The 23,762-nt window shown below is 35.6% G+C and overlaps 1 protein-coding gene across 39 annotated transcripts in view; it reads left to right on the forward strand.

Moving 5' to 3' along the window:
• The window catches only part of LOC118904105 (sarcolemma associated protein), a 155,833-nt gene that overhangs the window by 90,302 nt on the left and 41,769 nt on the right, over positions 1–23,762 (forward strand). For 9 of the 39 annotated variants that reach the window (XM_036869887.1, XM_036869885.1, XM_036869900.1 and 6 more), the window contains exons 4-13: positions 287–323; positions 2,001–2,063; positions 6,596–6,691; positions 6,952–7,023; positions 8,374–8,514; positions 9,592–9,729; positions 11,327–11,495; positions 11,581–11,631; positions 12,122–12,172; positions 17,372–17,434. In XM_036869887.1, coding sequence (XP_036725782.1) covers positions 287–323; positions 2,001–2,063; positions 6,596–6,691; positions 6,952–7,023; positions 8,374–8,514; positions 9,592–9,729; positions 11,327–11,495; positions 11,581–11,631; positions 12,122–12,172; positions 17,372–17,434 — 881 coding nt within the window. The remainder of the gene's footprint in view (positions 1–286; positions 324–2,000; positions 2,064–6,595; positions 6,692–6,951; positions 7,024–8,373; positions 8,515–9,591; positions 9,730–11,326; positions 11,496–11,580; positions 11,632–12,121; positions 12,173–17,371; positions 17,435–23,762) is intronic. The other 30 variants (XM_036869897.1, XM_036869912.1, XM_036869909.1 and 27 more) reach the window with 7 other exon arrangements.

Consider the following 23,762-nt stretch of genomic DNA (forward strand, 5'->3'; position numbering starts at 1 on the left):
ATTCACCATAACCCTCATTAATAGTAGATCCGGCAAGGGCATTTAATACATTTCGGATTTTGAATTTGTGTTTAGAAATACATTAATGTGTAAAAGTTTTGTGTATTTATTACCTTGTTTTCTAACAATTCGATATGTTTATGAAGGATTCAAAAATAATTCACATTCTTGTAATTATATGAAAACAAGTGTGTCAACTTTGGGGTTTAAGATATTCTTGTACTGTCATACTCTATTTCCTCTATTGTCAGGAAATTAGATAAAAATTCTAAATTTTACTTTTCAGTGTCATCCATGCTCCATTACCAAGTCCTGTTGACAAAGTAAGTTGCTAATGATTATTTTTTCCAAACTGAGTCAGCTATATTGCTTTTGAAAAGGTTTCTGTTTGTTCGTTTTTAATATGCTTTACCTAGAAACTTATTTCTCTTTTGTAACAAAAATACAAGAATGCATATAGCTGTAGAGTTATTCTAGTCTGATCTTCAAAAACTGGAGAATTTAGGATGGATGTTTCTTAGGACAAAGCCTTTGTTATCTCAAGTCAGTGGCAGACTCTAGACTAGAAGCATTTGTTTTGTGCCTAGCCATAGGTAAGAAGTGTTAGTTACTGCTTTTTATTCTATAATACATTTCTGTCTAGAAATATTTATTAAAGCTTTGCACCCAGATAATTTACTCAAAATATACCTACACATGGAAATAACACAGAAATGTGGGCTTACAGAAATTCCTCTTTAATTGTTCTTGAAGATCAGTTTTAACTTGATTTGGACAGAAACTTTGCAGTAATTACTTGTTAGAAAATATTTTTCTTTTGTTCAGAAATAATGGTGTATTAAACTGTAGATATCATTGCTAGGTAGCAAAAAAAAAAAAAAGATCTCTTGTATCTTTTGGCATTAAAGTGTATGTTGAGTTTTCTTAGTAAAGTAACTAAACTATTGGGAAAAAACATTTTACTTTTTTTTCCTTCCATCTGGATAAAGAATGAAAGCCTACCTGAAACTGAAGTTCACTGTTAGATTCCTTTTTTAGAAGTAAAAGTGGTTAATCATCAACTTCAGCAATACCAAGAGTCATTTCAGACGTAAATAATGGCCTTGCTGATTTAGGACTAACTTTTAAAAAAATAATGCCACCTGTCGGTCTTCTACTTAGCATATTAGTAAAAATAGACTTTCTGAGCTTAATAAGGAATGATGCTGTTAACATCACTAATAAGTTAACATATAAGGCTTGGGTAGTGTTGAGAATATGGATAAATGAATGATACAGCAACCTGTTAGTGCCTTTTTTTTTTTTTTTAAATAATTCTGTGGTTCTATATTCCACACCCAGGAGAAACCCTTTATAGAAGTTACTTCTTCCAATACTCTTGAGTTCTAAGCATTTTGGCTGTGACTTTAATGTTTAAACACCATTATTTCCTATCTTTTTCTTCTTAAAACCTACCTACAGTTTAAAGGGAAAAAAAAAAAAAGACAGACCTTTTTTCATTGCCTCTGGCCATTGGACAAAGTATTGTATTTCGTGTCCTGCTTCTCCCCACGCGCCCACATACAAATATCATTTTGAAGATGGCTACTTCTAAACGAATTGTGACTTGTTGACATATTGAAGAACTATTTGACAATGAATTTTAAAGTGGAAAAATGTAGATCTGTTGATTTAGCAGGTATTATTTCTGGGTAAAGAAAAGGCTGTATTGCCTTTGTGCCCTAAGTTTGTGATTTGATTTATCAAGGAATGTTTTCGTGGGTAGCACCTGTTGCACCATCCTGCTTGTAAATCTCAAACTGATCAGCATAATACAATACCATTTATAAATTCTAGACATGGAGCAGAAATATTTTGAAAACTAAAGGAAATCGTTCATTTGAAAAATAATTTTTATTTTGCATAGTTCAGTAAATAGGCATTGCAAGGACTTGATTTGGCTTTAATGTCTTCTGCAAATATTTTGTGTGACTGCCAATGGTGTGTCATTTTGTTTCTAGGTTGCTGCTAACACTCCAAGTATGTACTCTCAGGAACTATTCCAGCTTTCTCAGTATCTTCAGGTAAAATAAATCTTGAGAATTCTTAGTCTTTAAAAGCAGAACTTAGATTTGATTTTGCTAGTTCACAAATATAGGCTAAAGAAATACTGGCTGGATACAAGTACAAAAGAAATATCTTTTTAAAGTACAAAAAAAAAAATAGGTCTTATAAAAAAAAAAAGGATTTAAAAAATCCGGATTGTTAAGTCTAGAGAAGATAAGGTTCTGTACAAGAGAAGTTTTTTTCTTCACATATGAGGAAGTTCCACAGTTGTTCTTTGTCCAAAGGTGACTTTTTTTTTTTTTAAAGCAGTGTCTTTTTTTTAAATTAATTAATTAGTTAATTTATTTATTTAATTTTTGGCTGTGTTGGGTCTTCGTTTCTGTGCGAGGGCTTTCTCTAGTTGTGGTGAGCGGGGGCCACTCTTCATCACCGTGGGTGAGCCTCTCACTGTCGCGGCCTCTCTTGTTGCGGAGCACAGGCTCCAGACGCGCAGGCTCAGTAGTTGTGGCTCACGGGCCTAGTTGCTCCGCGGCATGTGGGATCCTCCCAGACCAGGGCTCGAACTCGTGTCCCTTGCATTGGCAGGCAGACGCTCAACCACTGCACCGCCAGGGAAGCCCCAAAGGTGACTTTTAAATAAAATTAAATCCGGAGAGATTTTGGTTGCTATTAATAGCTATAATAGCAAATAATATGAACTATTAAAATATTAACTATTAATAGCAAATAATTATGTAGCACTTACTATATGCCAGACTCTAGCAGACTTTAGCACTTTACCTATATTAATTCATTTAATCCTCACAAAATTCCTGTGAGGTACATATTTTATTCCCATTTTTATAGTTGGAGTAACTGAGGGATACGAAGTTTAAATAGTTTGCACAATATCACACACCAAGTTCTGTGGTTGAGCTGGGATTTGAACCCAGACAAGTCAGACCTCAGAGTCTCTCTCTTAACTACTGTTCTGTGCTGCTCAATCTGTAGAAAGATCTCTTAGTAGGGCAGATACTTAGAATGGGCTCCTGAAGAAGTTAATGCCGTATTTAAAGAGCCATACAGATCTCTAAAAAGAAAACAAGTGGTTGTTCTTTCTTTTTTTTTTTTTCCTGAGTTTGGTAGATTTAGACCGGATTATGGTTCTTATTATTCTAGTGAGGGAGCATGATTAAGGAAAACCCTGAATCAGGAGTTTAGAGATTGAGGTTTTTATCTTGGCTCCTACTCAATGAGTTCTGTGACCTTGGGTGAGTCAGTTTACATATGTAGGTCTTCAGTTGCTTTTTGTTTAAAATGGTAGGACCAAACCAGTGATCCTGTGTCCCTACATTCTTTTATAGGTCAATCACTAAGAGCAGTTCTACCTCAGTTAAGAATGTACACATCTGTGAAAATTATCAGCGTATTAATCAGATCTTATATTCCACTGGGCATAATGTGATGGTGGATTGAAAAGTGGTTTTACACACTTGCAGTTTAGTAGAGTATTTACGAACGTAGGTAGACTCTAGCCAGAATTCCCTGGATTTGATCTTTGGCTTTAACTTCTGACCTGTTGGGAAAGTTGTTTGTGCCTCATTTTCCTCATCTATGATATGTGTATAATAATAGCACTTACCTCACAGAATTGTAAAGAATAAATGAATTAATGCAGGGAATTCCCTGGCAGTCCAGTGGTTAGCACTCGGTGATTTCACTGCCGAGGGCCCGGGTTTGATCCCTGCTTGGGGAACTGAAATCCCACAAGCTGCAAGGGACTTCCCTGGTGGTCCAGTGGTTAAGACTCCGAGCTCCCAATGCAGGAGGCCCAGGTCAGGGAACTAGATCCCACATGCCGCAACGAATATCCCTGTGTGCCACAACTAAGACCCAGCGCAAGTAAATAAATATTCAAAACAAAACAAACAAAAAAAAGAATTAATACATGTAAAGCACTTAGAACAGTGCCTGGCACATAGAGCGTATGCTGTAAATGTTAGTAGTTGTTTACCATTCAGTAGGAAGTCACATTAATTTACCTAGATCTCTCATTTTTTTAAAAATTTATTTATTTTATTTATTTATTTTTGGCTGCATTGGGCCTTCATTGCTGTGTGTGGGCTTTCTCTGGTTGCGGTGAGCGGGGGCTGCTCTTCATTGTGGTGCGCGGGCTTCTCATTGCGGTGGCTTCTCTTGTTGCAGAGCGTGGACTCTAGGCGCACGGGCGCTAGTAGTTGTGGCACGCAGGCTCAGTAGTTGTGGCGCGTGGACTCAGTCGTTGTGGTGCATGGGCTTAGTTGCTCCGCGGCATGTGGGATCTTCCCGGACCAGGGCTCGAACCCGTGTCCCCTGCGTTGGCAGGCGGATTCTCAACCACTGCGCCACCAGGGAAGCCTAGTCTCTCTTATTTTTAGAGGTAGAAGAAAACTTTGAGATTAATCTGGTCTAACCTTCACTTTTCATATGAGAAATGTGGTAAAATGATTTCCCAGGGCTATATACTACAGTTACTAGTCATCGTGGACTGTGAATCTAATGTTCTGACTCACTCCAGTACTCTTTCCAACTTTCTTGTCAGTTCTTTGAATATTCATAATGGCATAATCTTTCACTGTTCTTTTTCTAATTCTTTGAGGGAAAATTATACTGGATTGTCTTTTCTGTATCCGTCTTTTTGAATTGCTGAAGTTCTAATATAAGTTGTAAACCTTTTGAATAAAAACTGAAATAGATGCATTTCATGCCTTAGAACTAAAAGCCCGTTCCTGGAAGTGTTAGATTTCTGTTAGGATGTGGTTCATGGAGTTATGAAACTCTAAATGGAATTGAGTAAAAAAGGAGAAATTACACCATCTAGTGGAAGTAGTGGTTGTTTGGTGGTTTTGTTTTTAAGTAAAACTTTTTGCAGCATTAGTGTAACTTCCTGACTATTAGGAATGTTTTAGAAGTTTAAAATAAACTTGGCACCTAGTCCCTTTTAAGTGTAAGCTGTGTTTTAATATGTGTTCTGAGGCAGAATGACTTTTATTAGATTCCTTAATCTGTACTTTTAGAGTTATATTAAAAAGCAGTACCTCTGGGGCTTCCCTGGTGGCGCAGTGGTTAAGAATCCGCCTGCCAATGCAGGGGACACGGGTTCGAGCCCTGGTCCGGGAAGATCCCACATGCCGTGGAGCAACTAAGCCCGTGCACCACAACTACTGAGCCTGCGCTCTAGAGCCCACGAGCCACAACTACTGAAGCCCGCGAGCCACAACTACTGAAGCCTGCGCGCCTAGAGCCTGTGCTCCGCAACAAGAGAAGCCACCACAGTGAGAAGCCCGCACACTGTAACGAAGAATTGCAAGCCCGTGCACAGCAACTAAGACCCAGCGCAGCCAAAAATAATAAATAAAGAAAATAAATAAATTTATTTTTTTTAAAAAAAGCAGTACCTCTAACTCTAATTAGACCAAATTTTCCCTCATTATTTATCAAGGATGTGGAGAGCAACAAATGAACGCTTTAAACCTCAAATACTGTGTTTGAAGTATATACTTCTCAGTTGAGGTGCCTCAGAGGTATTATGGTAGTAAATGTTCTTCTTTGGATAATGACAGAAATAGAAGAAAGTGAATTTAAAGATGTGCCAAAACCGCAACTGAATGCTGTGTGAGCATTTTCACCTTGACTTCCAGTGATGGAGACCCTCTTAACAGCTATCAAATTTTAACAAGTGACCTAGAGATAAGGCTTTGCTTGCCAGTGTCTTTCTCTGTAAGAATATTACTTTAGAGCTACCAAATAGTTATATAACTCCTTGACCCCTTAATTACATTGAACTAACACTGGGTGGACTCTTACTTATATTTGGCATATTCGACTACGGCTAAGTGTTTTACAGTCACAGGGGGAATTAGAACACCTGAAAATGGAGTAGACTGTGAGAATAAAGCAGTTTCTCTCTTTTTATATATATATAACACTGTGTTTATATTTATATAACATTTTTAAAAGGAAAAATTAAAAGTTATTTCTTTTGTAGATGTCTACTGATGTAGCTAAGCCATTAGGAAGTATCTTTGCTGCTAACCAGATTGTTTGGATTTAGTTTGGAATGAGTTTGTTCTCACCTCACCCTCTCTCTCTCGCCATATATATGTATATATATATATATATATATATATATATATACACACACACACACACACACACACACATATATATCTTTTAAATGTGTATATATAAAATGTAGGGTTAAAACATTTGTCAAATTTTCTACTCTAGGTTTTTGGTTTTTTAAACTCTTATTAATTACAAGTAAAAAAAACAAAAGCAGATGACCTGTTTTTTGTTATAGGGGAAGTTGCAGCTAGAGCACCCCTAATAACACTCCTTACAGCTCAACAAATGAGGCTATAATGATGTGGCCTAAATATATTTCACAAAGTAGATTTATCAGATTTGAAAGTAAGATACACTGTGGGATGTAACATGAGAATATTTTCAGAATGTGCTAAAAATTGATTACTCTTCAAAGGTATCATGCTGAGTTTATTAGAATTTCTTTTGTGATTTATAATATTAGGAAGCCTTACATCGGGAACAGATGTTGGAACAGAAGTTAGCCACGCTTCAGCGGCTACTAGCCATCACCCAAGAGGCTTCAGATACCAGTTGGCAGGTATTCCAGTTGTCTTTATATTCAAGAAGCATTTAAGCACAGTTTAATATCCCTTAGCTGTTGATTAAGCTAAAACTAAAATTTTGTGGCAAGCAAAGGCAAAGTTATTTCCTAATGAACAAATAATGAAAATTTAGCATTTTACAGTGGATGTTGGTCAACGTTATGATTTTAGATCTTTTCTGGCAGTAGCAACCTTTTTGATATATTTTTTTTTTATTACTCTGGGATTTTATTGATATTTAATTTTTCTTCAACAGGCTTTAATAGATGAAGATAGACTCTTATCACGGTTAGAGGTTATGGGAAACCAATTACAGGCTTGCTCCAAAGTAAGTATTAATCTCAAGTACATAAAGAAGAATGCATAGTTTTTTTATGTGGCTTCATGTCTTTGACTGTCATTTTGAATACATGCAAAAACGTTTATACATTTTCACCATTCTTTTTAATCTTCTATCATTATGGGAAATTTCAGACATACATGTAAATGGAAAGAACTGTATAGTGAATACCCATGTACAGCTCTCTCTTTTTTCTATCATAGTTGATATTTGTTGGAGAAACTGGGTCATTTGTTCTGTATAATTTCCCTCAATCTGGATTGATATTTAAACATTCTTCTAGCTCCTCCTTCCACACTCTAAATTCGTAGTTTGATCTAGAGATTTAGATCAACTCTGATGTAGGCTCAAATTTTTTTTCTTTCAACAACACTTCGTGGATAATATTGTGTACTTTCACCAGGAAGCACCATAGTGTCTAGTTGTCTTTCTTTTTGAGATATTAGCAGTCTTTGATTATCCTTTCCTAGATCCATTCTTTTATTAAGGGTTGCAAAAATGGTGATGTTGTAATTCTGTCTTTCCTTCATTTACTAGCTGAGTTACTTCTATAAAGAGAAACTTCCCCGCATAAACCATTTTGTTATCCTGAGATACATTTTCTTTAGGCAAAGCAGGATAAATGATTTTCTCCCTTTATTTACTGGATTTCAAAATAATGGTTTGGTTCCTTTTCATCCACCAAAGAATGACCAATGAAGTATTTTTTTTCCCCCAACTTAGATTTAAATATATTTCATGTGTATAAACCTATTTCATTTGTTTTCCTTATTGATTCCCAGTTATCCCACCTTTGGTCTATGGGAACTTCTTCAGGTTGGCACCTGAGTTCTTTTGGTAGAACCCTGGTAGACTTTGATAGCTTCCTGCTGTCATATCAGACAAGATAGTCCAGACTCATCTTGTACATTTTCCTGCCTTAGCCGTGGAATCAGCTTTTTCCTCAGGGTGCTGTTATTCCTTTTGGTTTAGTTATTATTTTAAAACGCTTGGCCCCTTTAGAGGTAAGAGATTATTTTTGCCCATAAATGTAAATGTTGTGGCTTTCAGAGAATATGGCAAGTAGAAGAGTTCATTCATTTTGTATACTTGAGAGAAATTTTCAGTTTATTTAGACCTTTTTTTTTCTGTTGGAAGTGTGATTAATATATTTGTGAAGGCATAATTTATTAATGCAGCTTTTAAATACAGCTTCAATTAATACAGAGTCAACATAATTTGTGTTTGGAGGTACCTTAATATGGAACTCAAAGAGCATCACAATGTGTTGTTTTTTTCAAATGGTAAATACTTTAAAAAAATAACTTGGCTATAATTATAAATATTTTTTAATCCTAGAATCAAACAGAAGATAGTTTACGGAAGGAACTTATAGCATTACAGGAGGATAAACACAACTATGAGACGACAGCCAAAGAGTCCCTGAGGCGGGTTCTTCAGGAGAAAATTGAAGTGGTTAGAAAACTTTCAGAAGTTGAGGTATTTAAATTTAACAAATACTAAATAGTACTATGATTTTAAAATTTTAGCCTAAAAGTGCTAGCATTTCAGGACATTTCAAACTTGGGTATTATTATATAGCTAGAAAATTTTTCCTGTCTGTCTGGTGGGAAGGAGCAGTGTGCTGTTTTCATTGTCAGGAATTCTCAACATAACCCTGTGAGTTCTGGTGCTTATGGTCTCTAGTCAGTGGTTGAGGAAATAAAAGTCTAACCAGGGAATTTTACTATTTGCACTTCGGTTAGGATTCAGCCTCCACACAATGGACCACGATATGTGCCAGGGAATTGATCTCATTTCACATAGTTTTGTTTTTCTTGCAGTTGAGGATAGTCAGTGTAAGGTAGAGAGCAACACCGCTATTCTTACTTTACCCATCCTCCAGAGAGGAAAATTGTGCCTGTTTGGAGGTTCACAGGGGAAATTATCTCTGAGGTCCTTTCTAGGTCTTTTAGGAATAATCAAAATGTGATTCTCATTGCTTTAAAACAACATAATTGATAATATGGGTTATTCTTTTGAACTACTGGAAAATTACCACAGAAGTTACATGTTACTGGATTTAGTTAAAATGTCCATTGTAAGCTAAGTAGTAAACATATTTTAATATAAGGATAGTTTCTATAATAGCCCCATCCCAAAGTGACTGATTCACTGTCATGTCATTAATATGACATGCAAGGAAAGAAAATTGCTAATTGTCTTCTAATTTTATTAAATTGATTCTGTGCACATTATTAAACTTGCTTTCAGGAATTGATAGGCTTAAAATATTTTCAAGGCTAAAACTCATAACCAATGGCCTTTAAAAAGTGTAATTATATAAAGTATTGTCCTTTTCTCCCTCCCCCTGTTTTTTGTTTTTCCAAATTCTTGGTATTTTCTGTTTTAGCATGTACCTGAAGTAAATTGAAATTCTTATGTTACTTAACTCAACTTTATATAAAGTCCAAGGTAGATGCTGATTTAGAACAGCCCATAGAGTTAGACTTTCTATAAATTGAATTTAGAATGTGCATTTATGCTAAATCAATTGCCTGTAAATTTGAATTACAGCGAAGTCTGAGTAATACTGAAGATGAATGTACCCACCTGAAAGAAATGAATGAACGGACTCAGGAAGAATTAAGAGAATTAGCCAATAAATATAATGGAGCAGTTAATGAGATTAAAGATTTATCTGATAAATTAAAGGTAGGTATTTCTCAACCTAGAAGTATGTAAATTAATTGTCCCTAATACACTGAATAGCTTAAGAGTTAGTTATTGCTGAATAGTTGTTGATGTAAAATTTGGTAATGGTTTAAAGTTATAGTAAAAATCAGGTGCCATTTAGCCCAAACACCCTTACCACAGATAACTGAAAGTTTGTAAAAGCTGACATATTTCCTTTGGATGGAAATAAATAGTACTTCATAATAGGCATTTTAAAATATGTAACAGGAAATAGATGAGAGTCGGCAAAACCCAAGATATTTATTTTAGACTTTTGAAAAACTGGAATCTGCTTATCTTTCGGGTGTCCCAAAATCAGGGCCCAGCTATGTTAGTGCTAGTACAAGCCCAGAGGGAACCTTGGAGTGATTCCTTCCAAGGAGGCCATTGGCTTTGCTTCAGCTGCATCTCCTTGTAGCTGTAGGACATTTAGGATGAGGACAGACCAGACCATAGGTAATGCCAAGTTGGTCCTGTAAAACAGGGGTCCCCAACCCGCGGACCGCAGACCACTAATGGTCCACGGCCTGTTAGGAACCGGGCGGCACAGCAGGAGATGAGTGGTGGGCGAGCGAGCGAGCGAAACTTCATCTACCGCTCCCCATCGCTCACATTACCACCTGAACCATCCCCCCCATCGCTCACATTACCACCTGAACCATCCCTATCCCCCCCATCTGTTGAAAAATGGTCTTCCACAAAACTGGTCCCTGGTGCCAAAAAGGTTGGGGACTGGGACTTCCCTGGTGGCACAGTGGTTAAGAATCCACCTTCCAATGCAGGGGACGCAGGTTCGATCCCTGGTCAGGGAACTAGATCCCACATGCATGCCACAACTAAGAGTTTGCATGCCACAATTAAGGAGCCCATGGCCGCAACTAAGGAGCACACGTGCTGCAAATAAGACCCGGTGCAACCAAAAATAAATTAATTAATTAATAATAAAAATAAATAAATTTTTAAAAATGCTTTTTTTTAAAAAAAAAAGGTTGGGGACTACTGCTGTAAAATGTTAGAACTGAGTTTGTGAAGACGCATCTTTATATAATTCAAACCATGGATTGAGTGGCTAGAAGATACACATTTGTTAGAGAAGACCAGAGCGTACCTCCCCTTTGTGTGATTGGTTAACCTATAATAGCTTTAAATATTGGACTTGTTAAAAAGAGGTCATTTTAAAAAGTGCTTGTAATCATCATTCCTTTAGCTAAAGGTAATTTTGTTTAAAATTTCAGAATAAGTTACATTTTAGAACTTACAAACTAATTGGAACAATAGTAATTTCAGGGAAAACCGTTATTTCCCCCTTCAAAAATGTGTTTTTCATTTTGACCCCTATAATCTCCGTATGTATTGAGTTTGCTTGCTTGCTACAAGTTTTTCTCTCCTAGGTGATATGGAGGCATGACACAGTGCATATCACTTTTGACATCATTTTGACATTTACAGATATGTTCTATAATATAGAATATTCTCTTTAGAAGTTTATGTGAATAAAAGCAGTCCTGCTTTAGACCTCTTAAATCAAGGTTCGAATTTATTAAAACAGCTGAATTTTCTTTTTCTTTTTCAACAGGTAGCAGAGGGAAAACAAGAGGAAATCCAACAAAAGGGACAAGCTGAGAAAAAAGAATTACAACATAAAATAGATGAAATGGAAGAAAAAGAACAGGAGCTCCAGGCAAAAATAGAAGCTTTGCAAGCTGATAATGACTTCACCAATGAAAGGCTAACAGCTTTACAAGGTAAGTTAGCTAATCCAGAAATTGATTTGATTTGATTTTTTCTTTTTATCTGCGAAATATCTTTTTCTTGGACTTTTATTTACAGTACGGTTAGAACATCTTCAAGAGAAAACTCTTAAAGAATGCAGCAGCTTAGGTAGGTGTCACCAAATTTCTTACTTAAAGCTGAATTTTTATTATTAAATTTTTGATGTTTACTATCTCACATTGGGTACTTATTTCTTTAAGAAGGGTGTTTTACGTATTAGGTGTAAAGTATCTACCCTCTTTCAGAAAATTTCCTTTAAAAATATGCTTGATTGCCACCAGTGGGCACCATTGTTTAGTCCTTGAGATGAATGAAATTTCTACCTCTGAGACGGTCTGCTTAGAGATATTTAAATAAGAAAAACACATCAACAGCAGGATCCTTTTTCTTTTGAGGTTCACTGGCAGCTTACTAAGCAGTTGTAGGTTTTCTCTGAGATGATAGAAAATGGCAAGTTGAACCCTTCTTGTAAAAATAAATTTAAAGTGTTCTATCAGTCTTAATGTAAGTAGGGATACAAAATGCCATGGTTACACTTGAGACCAGTTTTAAATAATACTTTCTTTGATCAGGCAATGATACACTGTCTTAATCCTAGGGATACAAGTTGATGACTTCTTACCTAAAATAAATGGGAGCACAGAAAAAGGTAGTGTAAAAAACTTAAATATTTTTCTTTCATGATATCCTTTTACTATTTAAGGAGGATAGAGAAGTCAGGGTTTTTAGGTTTTAAGCGTTTGGAATGAAAAGCATGCTGCTCATTGACTATTAAATCCCATCTTTTAAAAATCAAGCTTCCCTTTATTTTGTAATTCTTAATTCTGTGATCTATGGTTAGATATCCCTTGTTATATGGAAATTTCAGTTATTCAAATAACAAGAAAATGATAATGTTCAACTTTAGTACTGGCTTATATAACATAGTATAGCCTTTTTCCCCCACTATATTTTCAAAGACGATACTACCAGTTTCTTCCATCAAATACCGCTTCCTGGGGATAATTGGCCGCCATTTTTTAATGTTTGTGCACCCCCTGCCCCCTTCCTGGCCAAGAGTTTACTTCAGAGGCCAGTGAGCCTTTGGACGTGTCATAGAAATTGCTCTCTTTATCCGTCTGTTTCATCAATCAGAGATAACAGGGTCAGTCATTTCTGCCATCTGAAAAATTCTTTATTTGTTCTTGATACATGACCCTTCTTTCTGGATAGCTTGGTTTATCTCTTGCCAAAAATGTACAGCCTCTGTTGGTTTTCTTACTGCAACATGGGGTTTCTACTCAATGGTTTCTATATTCCTTCAGTCATGAAGATTCCTCCTCCCCACCCCATTCACCCAGCATTAATTGAGCACCAACTATATGCCAAATTCTGCATTGGTTGCTTAGAGTACAAAATGAATAAAACTGTTTTCTGTGTTTACAAATATATGTGCCTCTCAACTCAGTTTTTATACAGAAGTTGGTGGAAGACATCAAGGTCGATACCCAAGAATTTCTTACTAAATACTTTTTCCATGTATCAGGGGATATCTTTATAGTTCTTGGGCAGCAACCAAACTCTGATAAAGTTAGGAGGTGCTTTTTTGGTTTGTTTTGATTCAGTTTGGTTGGTTGGTTTTTAATCAAGAACTGGATAATAGGCTCAGGTAATCATGTATAATATGTGAGCCACAAGGTCAAGAGCTAAATACTCTGTATATAACAAATCTTGAAACTCTAAATTTTAAAAATGTTTCATTAATCATTGTTATTTGACTATTTTATGTATGTTTTGTGAAATACATTGACATTTTAAAATTTCAGTTTGAGTTTCAATTTGAGACTTTTTAAAGGTGTAGTTTATATTCATTGCACCACTATTACTGAAGTATATTTAGCAAACATGTAAAAAGACTTAATCCTCATCTTCTAAAAGCTTCTCATTCTTAAATGAATTTATATTTTTCTCTTGTCATTATTTTGCCCTATTTTCTCTTTCTGGCATGTACACTTCTTATTCAAATCCATCACCCTTTTGACTTGAGCATGTATTCATGGATAATGTTAGTGTTAACTAGAGCTGGGAACATTCTATTCCTTCAGTTAAGAATCTTTTTATATACACTGACCCATCTTTATACTATTTAGAATTGTCAAATTACTGCTTAAAATTTTTTGCCAATTCCAGTTGATTTATATGAGAATAGTTGTAGACAGCTCCTTGATTTAAAACTGAATAAGGGGACTTCCCTGGTGGCGCAGTGGTTAATAATCCACCTGCCAATGCAGGGGACACGGGCTCGAGCCCTGACCTGGGAAGATCCCACATGCCGCGGAGCAACTAAGCCCGTGCTCCTAGAGCCTGTGCTCCGCAACAAGAGAAGCCACCACAATGAGAAGCCTGCGCACCACAATGAAGAGTAGCCCCAGCTCGCGGCAACTAGAGAAAGCCTGCACGGCGACAAAGACCCAATGCAGCCAAAAATAAATAATAAATATATTTATTTAAAAAAAAAAATCTTTTTATATACATTGAACCATCTTTATACTATTTAGAATTGTCAAATTACTGCTTAAAATTTTTTGCCAATTCCAGTTGATTAAGATGAGAATAGTTGTAGACAGCTCCTTGATTTAAAACTGAATAAAGGGACTTCCCTGGTGGTGCAGTGGTTAAGAATCTGCCTGCCAATACAGGGGACACGGATTAGATCCCTGGTCCTGGAAGATCCCACATGCCACGGAGCAACTAAACCCGTGAGCCACAACTACTGAGCCCACGTGCTGCAACTACTGAAGCCCATGCCTAGAGCCCATGCTCCACAACAAGAGAAGCCACTGCGATGAGAAACCCGTGCACTGCAATGAAGAGTAGCTCCCGCTCACTGCAACTAGAGAAAACCTGAGGGCAGCAACAAAGACCCAATGCAGCACCCCCCCCAAAAAAAAAAAACACTGAATAAGATATTTCGGACACCTTAGGGTGCTCCTTGCTATGATTATTTTCCCCTTGCTGGTATTTGTTTTTTTGGTAGTGCTAAATTGAGTAGTGTGAGAGTGACTAATAGAATGTCTTTAAAGAAACTGAGTAGTAAATATCTGGATATGCACAAAAGATTCATACACTGGATTTAGTTACAAAGTGGATTTTGGAATAAGATAGGTCTATTCTGAATCATTTATGATATAGTAAGAAACCAATTATCAAGTATTCAAATATTGCCAAAGTCCACAATCATAATGTGCTATCAGATATGATTTTAACTAAAACTACTCTTTAAATAGAGTGAGAACCAAGTATGGTTGTAAGAGAATATTTCAAAAATGTCTGGAGAAATTAAGATTAATAATACTTCTCCACTAAATCCCATTTTTGAGATTACTTAAATCTAAAGTAGCTGCTATAAGCACAGTTTTGTACTGTAATTTTTAAAATGTTATAAGCATATTTTAAATATATCTTAGAAGGTATAGAAAAGCTCTGTCTAATAGAACTATTCTGAGAGCCACACACATAATTTAAAATTTTCTGGTAGCCACATTAAAATTATAAAAAGAAATAGGTAAATTTTTAATAATGTATTTAATAATATATTTACTTTAACCCACTATATCCAAAATATTATTTCAATATGTAATCAATATTAAAAGGTTACAAATGAGGATTTCACATTCTTTTTTCCTTAGTAAGTCTTTGAAATCAGTATATATTTAATTTACACTGACAACACATCTCAATTCAAACTAACAACTTTTTAAGGGCTCAGTGGCCACATGTGGCTAATGGCTACTGTATTGTACAACACAGGTATAAAAAATCAAAACCCATAGGTAACTCATGTATAAATAAAACACATTTTAAGTGTCATGATTCTCTATTATGTTTCTGTATCTGCTTTTTCTTTACATTCCTACAGCTCTATTTGGTATCATAGGACACACCCCCTCCCCCGCCCCGGCACTTTCAGTATCTGATTCTTGATTCTTGGTTTGGATTATCAGTGACATCTTTTATAGTTTTTTGCAAAGTGAAATTCCCAAGGGCCTGAATTCAAGTAATGAAGTGTTAAAAGTGTCATGATCCAAATCCTTTACATGTACTACCTGAAAGACTTTTCTCTCATGTATCTTAGGAAATAACCTTTGTGAAAGTCACATGTATATTTATCTTTTTATATTAATCTTGCATTTTATCCAAACTAGTATAGTAGATATTTTAATGTAGAGTCCAATAGTAAAATCAGAGTAGGTAAAAAGTTTGATTTTTGGCTTGGTGTGTGATGGTGGGATGTCCTGCATTAATAAATTTCATCTGAAGTCTTGTGATGCTTCTCTGAAATTTGGTTTCAAATATATATATTTTTAAATATGTTTTATAAAGTCCTTTAGTTAGGCTAAAATTTGGTTTTACTGAGTTTTCATATTTAACAGTGATATTGTACAGTTTGAGTTTTGAAAATGTTATATAGCTTACATAGGATTTATGTAAACAACTTTTTATTTTGGTAATTACTATTCAACTGAAGACTCCTGCTTTGGATTTCTTGGCTGCAATTGGCAAATGCTACTTATTAGATTTTTTTTTTTAATTTCTAATTTCTATTGCAGTTAGCCTTTTTTTTTTTCTTTTTCATTGTATTTCTGTATAACTGTATGTAGTTATATATATGTATGTGTTATATGTAGTTACAACTATATATAACTGTATAGGTATACTTATATAGAAATATATATCGGCATACCATGTAAGTAGATAAAGGATAATGAGAGATTTGAATATGAAGGTAAAGAAGAAGGCTATCAGTAAGGGTGTCAAGAGAGGTTGTCCAGCCATCAGAGTGGGAGATGCCTGCCTCTTAAGCAAAGTTGAAATGATGAGGGGTGAGGCCAGGTGGAAGAGAAAAGAAGCTTTTACAGTCAGAGTGGGACTGACTCGTCCTCTTTGACAGGTTTTTGTGCTTTTACACCTTCTAGATAGTCATCATGTTGGAATATATTTTTGACACTTGAACTTCCAATGTCTGTTTGGTAGTTTTGAAAGATACAAATATGTACTTGAAGGATGTTATCCAGATTTAGAAGTTAACTCTTTGAATCAAAGTAAATAAAGCTTATTGTAAGAAAAGGGCTGAAACGTTTATTAAACTACTGTGTTAGGTTTTGATTCTCTTTACTTATTGAAAAAAAAAATATCTGTTTGACCTGAGCGAAACGATTTACCAAGCTCTTATTTTAAAATGTACGGGCATTGATTTTAATCATTTAGGCAGAGATAATAATGTAATGATTTGATAGTGTATGAAGTATAGATTAAGTGACTCAAGGGGAAAGACTACTAGTGAAATGAAAGTGGAAAAATTAAAATATTATATCAGTTTCTTAAAAATTTTAAGGCATTTTATGGTATTCTTAAAGTATTTACTGTTTGCCTCTTAACTAAGATGAATATCTTTGAAGGGGGACTGTTAGAGAACAGTCATTTGAAAATTAATTCAGTAAGAACAAATATAAAATTTTTAAATTATTTAAGGGTATTTGTTAAGCTCTCATAGAAAAAGATGTATTTTAAAAGTGGGAGAAGCTTTTTAAAGCAATATATTTCTATGGTTTTCTTGAGCTATTTGGATAGAAACTGCACCTTTAAAAGCTAACCATTTGGGGTACAGATTAAGATTATATAATTATAATTTTCAGTCATTTAACTTTAACTCCAAAATATGTCTGCTGTTAGTATTAAAATATATTAAACTTTTATTAATCTTATTCAGTTACCCATGTTAATACATTTTGGTTTTCCTACCTTTGCTGTTGGTTTTCAAAAACAGCAACAAAAACTGTATCCTTAAAGGTGTTTCTTTCTTTATTAGAGCACTTGCTTTCAAAGAGTGGCGGGGACTGCACTTTTATTCATCAATTCATAGAATGCCAGAGTGAGTACAGAGTATTTTTCACATTGATTTTAATGAAGTCAGGGTCTAAACTGAAAAATGAGAGGAAAAATTAACATCTCAACGTGTTTGTTTATGGTAGAAGTGCACAAAGGCCATCTTCAGAGCAGTGGTTCTTTTCAAAAATTTATAATTTATAAATCACAAAAATAGCGATTTCGTTTGGACACTCAGATCTGGAGATACCCCTTAGGGTAGCAAGAGCTTTCTAGAGAAGAAGTAGTAATAGATTGTCCTACAGTGTGACATCTACTGCCTACCCTGGGGAAGTTGTACAAGGCTAATTTTAATAATATTTTAAAGATAGACAGGTTGGCTTTTGAGGTGATTTAGAACAAAAGAATTCTGAATGCTGAATTCTGAACAAAAGAATTATGTATTCCGTCTTACTTGAAAATCATGTGACTGCTTAAACCTGTAACAATCACAAGGTTGTGTTATTCTCTTAGTTTCTTAGTAACAATTAAAGGTCACTATGTGTAGTAAAGATTCATTGGTGAAATCTATACTTTTTCCTATCAGACACACACTTTGTCAGGCATTTTTTTCTTCCTGTTCGCTCTCTCTTTGAAATGAGTGGTTTTCCCCAGTATTTATGCTCATGAATTCATGTTATGGGTGTGCATGCATGTGTGGTTACTGTTCCACCCTTTGCTCCCACCCCGCCAATCTCAAGAGCGTTCGTGGATCGTAAGGGTCACACCTGGTAGTTATAGCAGGCACAGACTCAACAGATCACACGTTATACTCCTTAGAGATGCTTTAAGGAAACATGGAATTTCATTTAGTAGTTTTAGAAGAACTTCTGTTTTTGTCCATTTTAGAGACTCTAATGTTGAATGTAAGTTTAATATTACTTTGAGCCAAATTGTTTAATAAATATGGCACATTTCTTTGTTCTTTAACAGTCTTTTCATAAAGCAAAGATTAGTGCATCTTTTTGTTACCTTCTGGTTACTAAATCTCATTTTTACAGACAGCAGACGCAGGGATTGGGGCAAAATAATTGGTACCCACTGAAACCAACTAAAAGTAGAATATGTAATCTAAAATATAAATCTTTAGGAGAAGGGTTTTATGCTTAGTTGTGTTACATGTGACCATTTTAAAATAAGTTATTTTTATTTTGCGCTTTTGGGATTTATATTTTGAGCCTAAAGAAATAAGAACAGAGAACTATCAAAATAATGTTTTACTAAGTTACAGTTTGCAAAAATCATTTAAAGTGTTATTATAAAATGTGTAAAATAATTAGCTGTAGTTTTAACACAGAGCAATGTTTGTTTTAAATAAAGAAAAAGATGTTTGGAGATTTTTATTGGGTCATAATTATGGGGGCAAATAAACATTCAGAGATTGAGCAGAAGTTATATAAATTACAGCAATCCCCTCAGTGAGGATATTAGTCAATAAAATAATGTTTACAAGGACTATGTAATGGCATGGGTAGTTGCTAAATGTGATACACAGAGGGGAAATGAGAATATAAAACCCTGTTTTTTTGGACAAAGAGTGAACCAAAGAACAGAAAAAATAAAATATAAGCATTCCTAGATGTCTGAATCCACTGGGTTCTTAAGTATAAATAGTGGAAGTTTGGATTGTAAATTCAGGTAGCTAGGGATATAGCTTGTTATCTGAATCTGTTTGATTCCTGAGTTTTGGTGGCAAGTAGCAAGAGTTGTATCTCAAATTTTCCAAATCTGTTTGGCTCCTTAAATTTGGATAGCTGGAGCTGGCATAGTAAGGGTTACCTCTGGTTTGATTTGTTCTCATTTTCATTATTTTATGACATTTTTATTGTTTGATGACAAGGTGCCATTATTGAAATTGTCATGCTTAATAATAAGTATGGCAAGCTAGGCAAATTCAGCAAAAATCTTACTCAAGTGAACTTTTGAAACAATTTTGGATTATTTTCTGACAAGCACACAAACTTTTTTGCCATTATTTTCATTGATAGGCATCTTGAACTGATTTATGATCTTGACAATGAAGCGTATATTCTGTGAGCAGTAATACTTCATATTTTTGTTTCGTCTTTTAAAAGCAAATATTAAGTACCTAGCTTTCATTATTTACTGTGCTTGTATAGTGTAAATTCACTTGGTGTTTTAAAAATTAGAAAGCAAATAGTTCACTTCCATAGGAGTCATCATGCCTATTTTATTTTATTTTATTTTTTAATTAATTTATTTATTTTTGGCTGCGTGGGGTCTTCATTGCTGTGCGCGGGCTTTCTCTAGTTGTGGAGAGTGGGGGCTACTCTTCGTTGTGGTGCGAGGGCTTCTCATTGCGGTGGCTTCTCTTGTTACGGAGCACGGGCCTCAGGCATGTGGGCTCTGGAGTGCAGACTCAGTAGTTGTGGCACATGGGCTTAGTTTCTCCGCAGCATGTGGGATCTTCCCGGACCATGGCTCAAACCCGTGTCCTCTGCATTGGCAGGCGGATTCTTAACCACAGTGCCGCCAGGGAAGTCTCATCATGCCTATTTTAAATATATTGACAGATTTTTTTTCAGTTTATGTGTATGACTCCGTAAGAGGACAATTTGGTTGTTGGCTCTCTCCATTTATAAGGTGATTTTGAGGAAATTAAATGGGTCGGAACACATTTCAATTTGTTTTCCTTTTATGGTAAAACAGACTGTTTCTTTTAATTATCTTTTAGGCGAAAAGCTTTTTTAAAAAAATATTCATTCATTCATTCATTTATTTATGGCAGCATCAAGTCTTAGTTGTGGCACGTGGGATCTTCCGTTGCGCGCGTGGGCTCCTCGCTGCACCGGGCAGGCTTCTCTCTAGTTGTGGTGCTCAGGCTCCAGAGCACGTGGGCTCTGTAGTTTGCAGCACGCAGGCTCTCTAGTTGACACGCCAGAGTTCAGTAGTCGTGGCGCGCAGGCTTAGTTGCCCCGCAGCATGTGGGATCTTAGTTCCCCGACCAGGGATGGAACCCGCGTCCCCTGCATTGGAAGGCAGATTCTTAACCACTGGACTGCCAGGGAAGTCACTAGGAGAAAAGCTTTTAATCTCTGGCATAGAGATTGGATTTTGAACAGATTCAAATATAACCTTTTGCATAATTCCAGAACTGTGAAGTAAATTTTCTATATAAAAATACATCATATAAAATCTAGATTTAACAAGTAACTTTAATAAAACTTACTAAAAAGTTTTCGCAAATTTTCTTCTTCAGAGATTCAGGCATGAAGTTTGGTTTAAGCTGAACTCCACATACCGTGTTCCCTGCAAATTTTAGTCACTCAAGGTTTACCATATAAACTTTAATGAATACATTGAGACTTTTGTATGCTTGCTAAAGATGCTTTCTGAGTTAAAAGTTGTACATCTCTAAATTTGTTTCATACATATTTTGTGAATTCTGCCACTTGATTAACTTGTATGCTGAGTGAAAGGATGAAGGGTGTAAAAGGTAGAGAAGCTAAGGATGTAGAGACCTGCCATCACTTGGTGGGCATGGAGTGAAAAACAGCCTTCTCTGGACTGCTGCCTGCCCCTTTGATTTCTCTTGCTACTGTTTGTCGCAGTGTCTGGGTGCCAGAGAAACTTTCCTCTGAGGTCTGCTTTGTAGAGACAAACTGCCCACTCCCCCAAGGGCATCTCCCTTTTGATGATGGAGTTAAGAGTCCTATGAAATAAACCTCATGTCTTTGTATTCTTAATCCATGCTTACTATGCTACTTAATCATTTTTACTATCATATTAGGCAAAAGTCTAATTCTCTTAATAATTCATGTCTTATTTTTTTTCCTGATTAGAAAAAAAATTCTCTCCCTGCCTCCCACCCCCATTTTGAAATTACAGTCACTATCTGTGTATGATTCTCTCATTCCATCCTCCGTGCTCTTAGGGCTTTGCTCTCACATAGAAATTGCCTTATTTGGAGTAATGCATTGAATCAGTGTTGCTCTTGTGACTGTTTACTTTTCATCACTCTATGAGATCAGCCTCTCTGAACAATTTCAGGCTTATTCTGATTACATATTGTACTTGAAACAGAGTTTTAAATTTTCATCTTTTAAACTTTTATTTCTCTAAGCCAAAGCAGTTTATTTATGCCAAAGAATAGAAAACACTTGGTGTGGTTCCCTTCTCTTAGTAGTTAATGTCCCCATTACAGGAAAACTCTTGAGTTTAAACTAGATGTTGCTAATTTTTTATTTCTTTGTTCTTAGAGTATTGGAGGGTTTTTGTTTGTTGTTGATTTGTACCAACCATTTCCCCAGTCAGCTAGCTTTCCAATATTTCTGCCAGATTTTCTTCCAGTATAACTGCACAGAATATAGTCTTAAATTCATGCCAGTAGTGTTTTGGTATATAGACTGTTCCTTTAAAAAAAAAAAAAATCCATTTCTGTATTCTGGAAATTGGTTCATTTCGTTGAATTTTAAATCTGTCATTGAATTCTAATTTTTTTTTTCTCTTGTTCTTCCTTATTCTTAGATTTTAAGACAAACAGCCTCTGGAACTGTTTTTAGGGAAAGGCAGGTTATCTTCTGTAATAGGAATTGCTTTAAGTATTTTGCTGCAGAAACAAATAACCTTGTGAAAAAGTCTCTATTATTCACATTAGCAACCTCTCAGAGTCACCCTGTGCAGTTCTAAAGCTTTCTTTCTACTATGTGAGCTGCTATTCTCTGAAGAGAAATAAATTGTTGGCTTGATGTTGAATGCTGATTGTTAATTTTTACTTTGGTTGTATCTTGATGTTAATTCTTTATAATAAACTTATTTATTCTATTTATGTATTTTTGGCTGCCTTGGGTCTTCGTTACCGTGCGCGGGCTTTCTCTAGTTGGGGCAAGCGGCGGCTACTCTTCGTTGCAGTGCAAGGACTTCTCATTGCGGTGGCTTCTCTTGTTGGCGGAGCACGGGCTGTAGGCGCGTGGGCTTCAGTAGTTGTGGTACGCGGGCTTCAGTAGTTGTGGTTCGCGGGCTTAGTTGTTCCACGGCATGTGGGATCTTCCCGGACCAGGGCTCGAACCCGTGTTCCCGGCATTGGCAGGCAGATTCTTAACCACTGTGCTACCAGCCCCTTGATGTTAATTCTAATCTCAGTTTCTTAGCTGTATTTCCCTTAATGACCTTCTAAGTAACGTTAGCTCATTTTCATTTATGATGTTTAGAGTTGGATCAGAGGAACCTTTATGAGAATTCTGATTTGGTCCCTCATTGGCAGTATGACTCTGGGTGGTATGATCTCTTCAAACCTCAATTTCCTCATTTATAAAATGGGATGGTAGTACCTACTTCATAGGATTATGAGAATTAAATGAGATAATGTTTACTAAGTGCTCTAAGTAATTCCTGGCACACAGAAATACGTGTTAACTAGAAGGTAGAAGACTTTTTGCAGGGGCGTGGGGCAGAGTTTGGAGAGGGTGTTAGTGGGAGCTTTCATGTTGAAGTAACTTGTTTTCCTCCTTTTTATTCCCATTTTCAAGACAGTGAAAGCTAATTGATCTAGCTTTATTGCTCCTGTTAAAGTAATCTGTTTCCAACAATCTAGGGATTGTCTAACTTTTAAATTACCAATATACATGCCATTTTAAAAATTTGGTCTCAAGCACATTATTTTGATGCCCTAGTCATAACATTTTTTTTTTTAATGAAATCTAACTTTGAGATTTAGAAATATTCTCCAGGTTGGCATTTACAACAGCAGATTATGCAGTTCTTTTTTATTCTTCTACTTTTCTGTCTGTTTAAGATCCCAAGGGAACTGACATCAGTATCTGATAGTACTGTTTGAGTTTATCTTCTGCTTTCAATTGGTTGTAGCTGTCATGTGAGGAAAATGGCTAAGAACTAGGCACACCTGTGCTCCCTTTGAGCTTCTTTTGTTTGCGTTGTTTCTCACTTTCATTTTGCGCCACATAGTAATACAGATAGTATATAATATATTTTTATCAGCCAAGAAATAAATTTGGTTCTCTTCTATTCAGTCTTTGACAATATTTGGCAGTTTTTGCAATTCTGTAATATGTTTTCTGACTAAACAAAGTGCTTTGGTGGTGGTTCTCAAATGTCAAACTTATTATACCCATCAGTTCTTTTCCTTGGTAGGTTCCCTACAGAATGCCTAAACACGTATATCAGGTGCAATTCAAGAATGTTCGCAGGAGCAGCATTATTCACAGTAATTCAAAACTGGAAATAACCCGAAAGACCATCAGTAGTTAAATGGATAAAAAACACTGAGGTATATAGGATGAATAAAGTTCAAAACCACTAAAATTATATTATTTAGTCACACATATTTGAGTAGTATGACTATAAAGAAATGCAAG

The sequence above is a fragment of the Balaenoptera musculus genome, chromosome 11 (genome assembly GCF_009873245.2).
Source record: "Balaenoptera musculus isolate JJ_BM4_2016_0621 chromosome 11, mBalMus1.pri.v3, whole genome shotgun sequence".
Taxonomy (NCBI): Eukaryota; Metazoa; Chordata; class Mammalia; order Artiodactyla; family Balaenopteridae; genus Balaenoptera; species Balaenoptera musculus.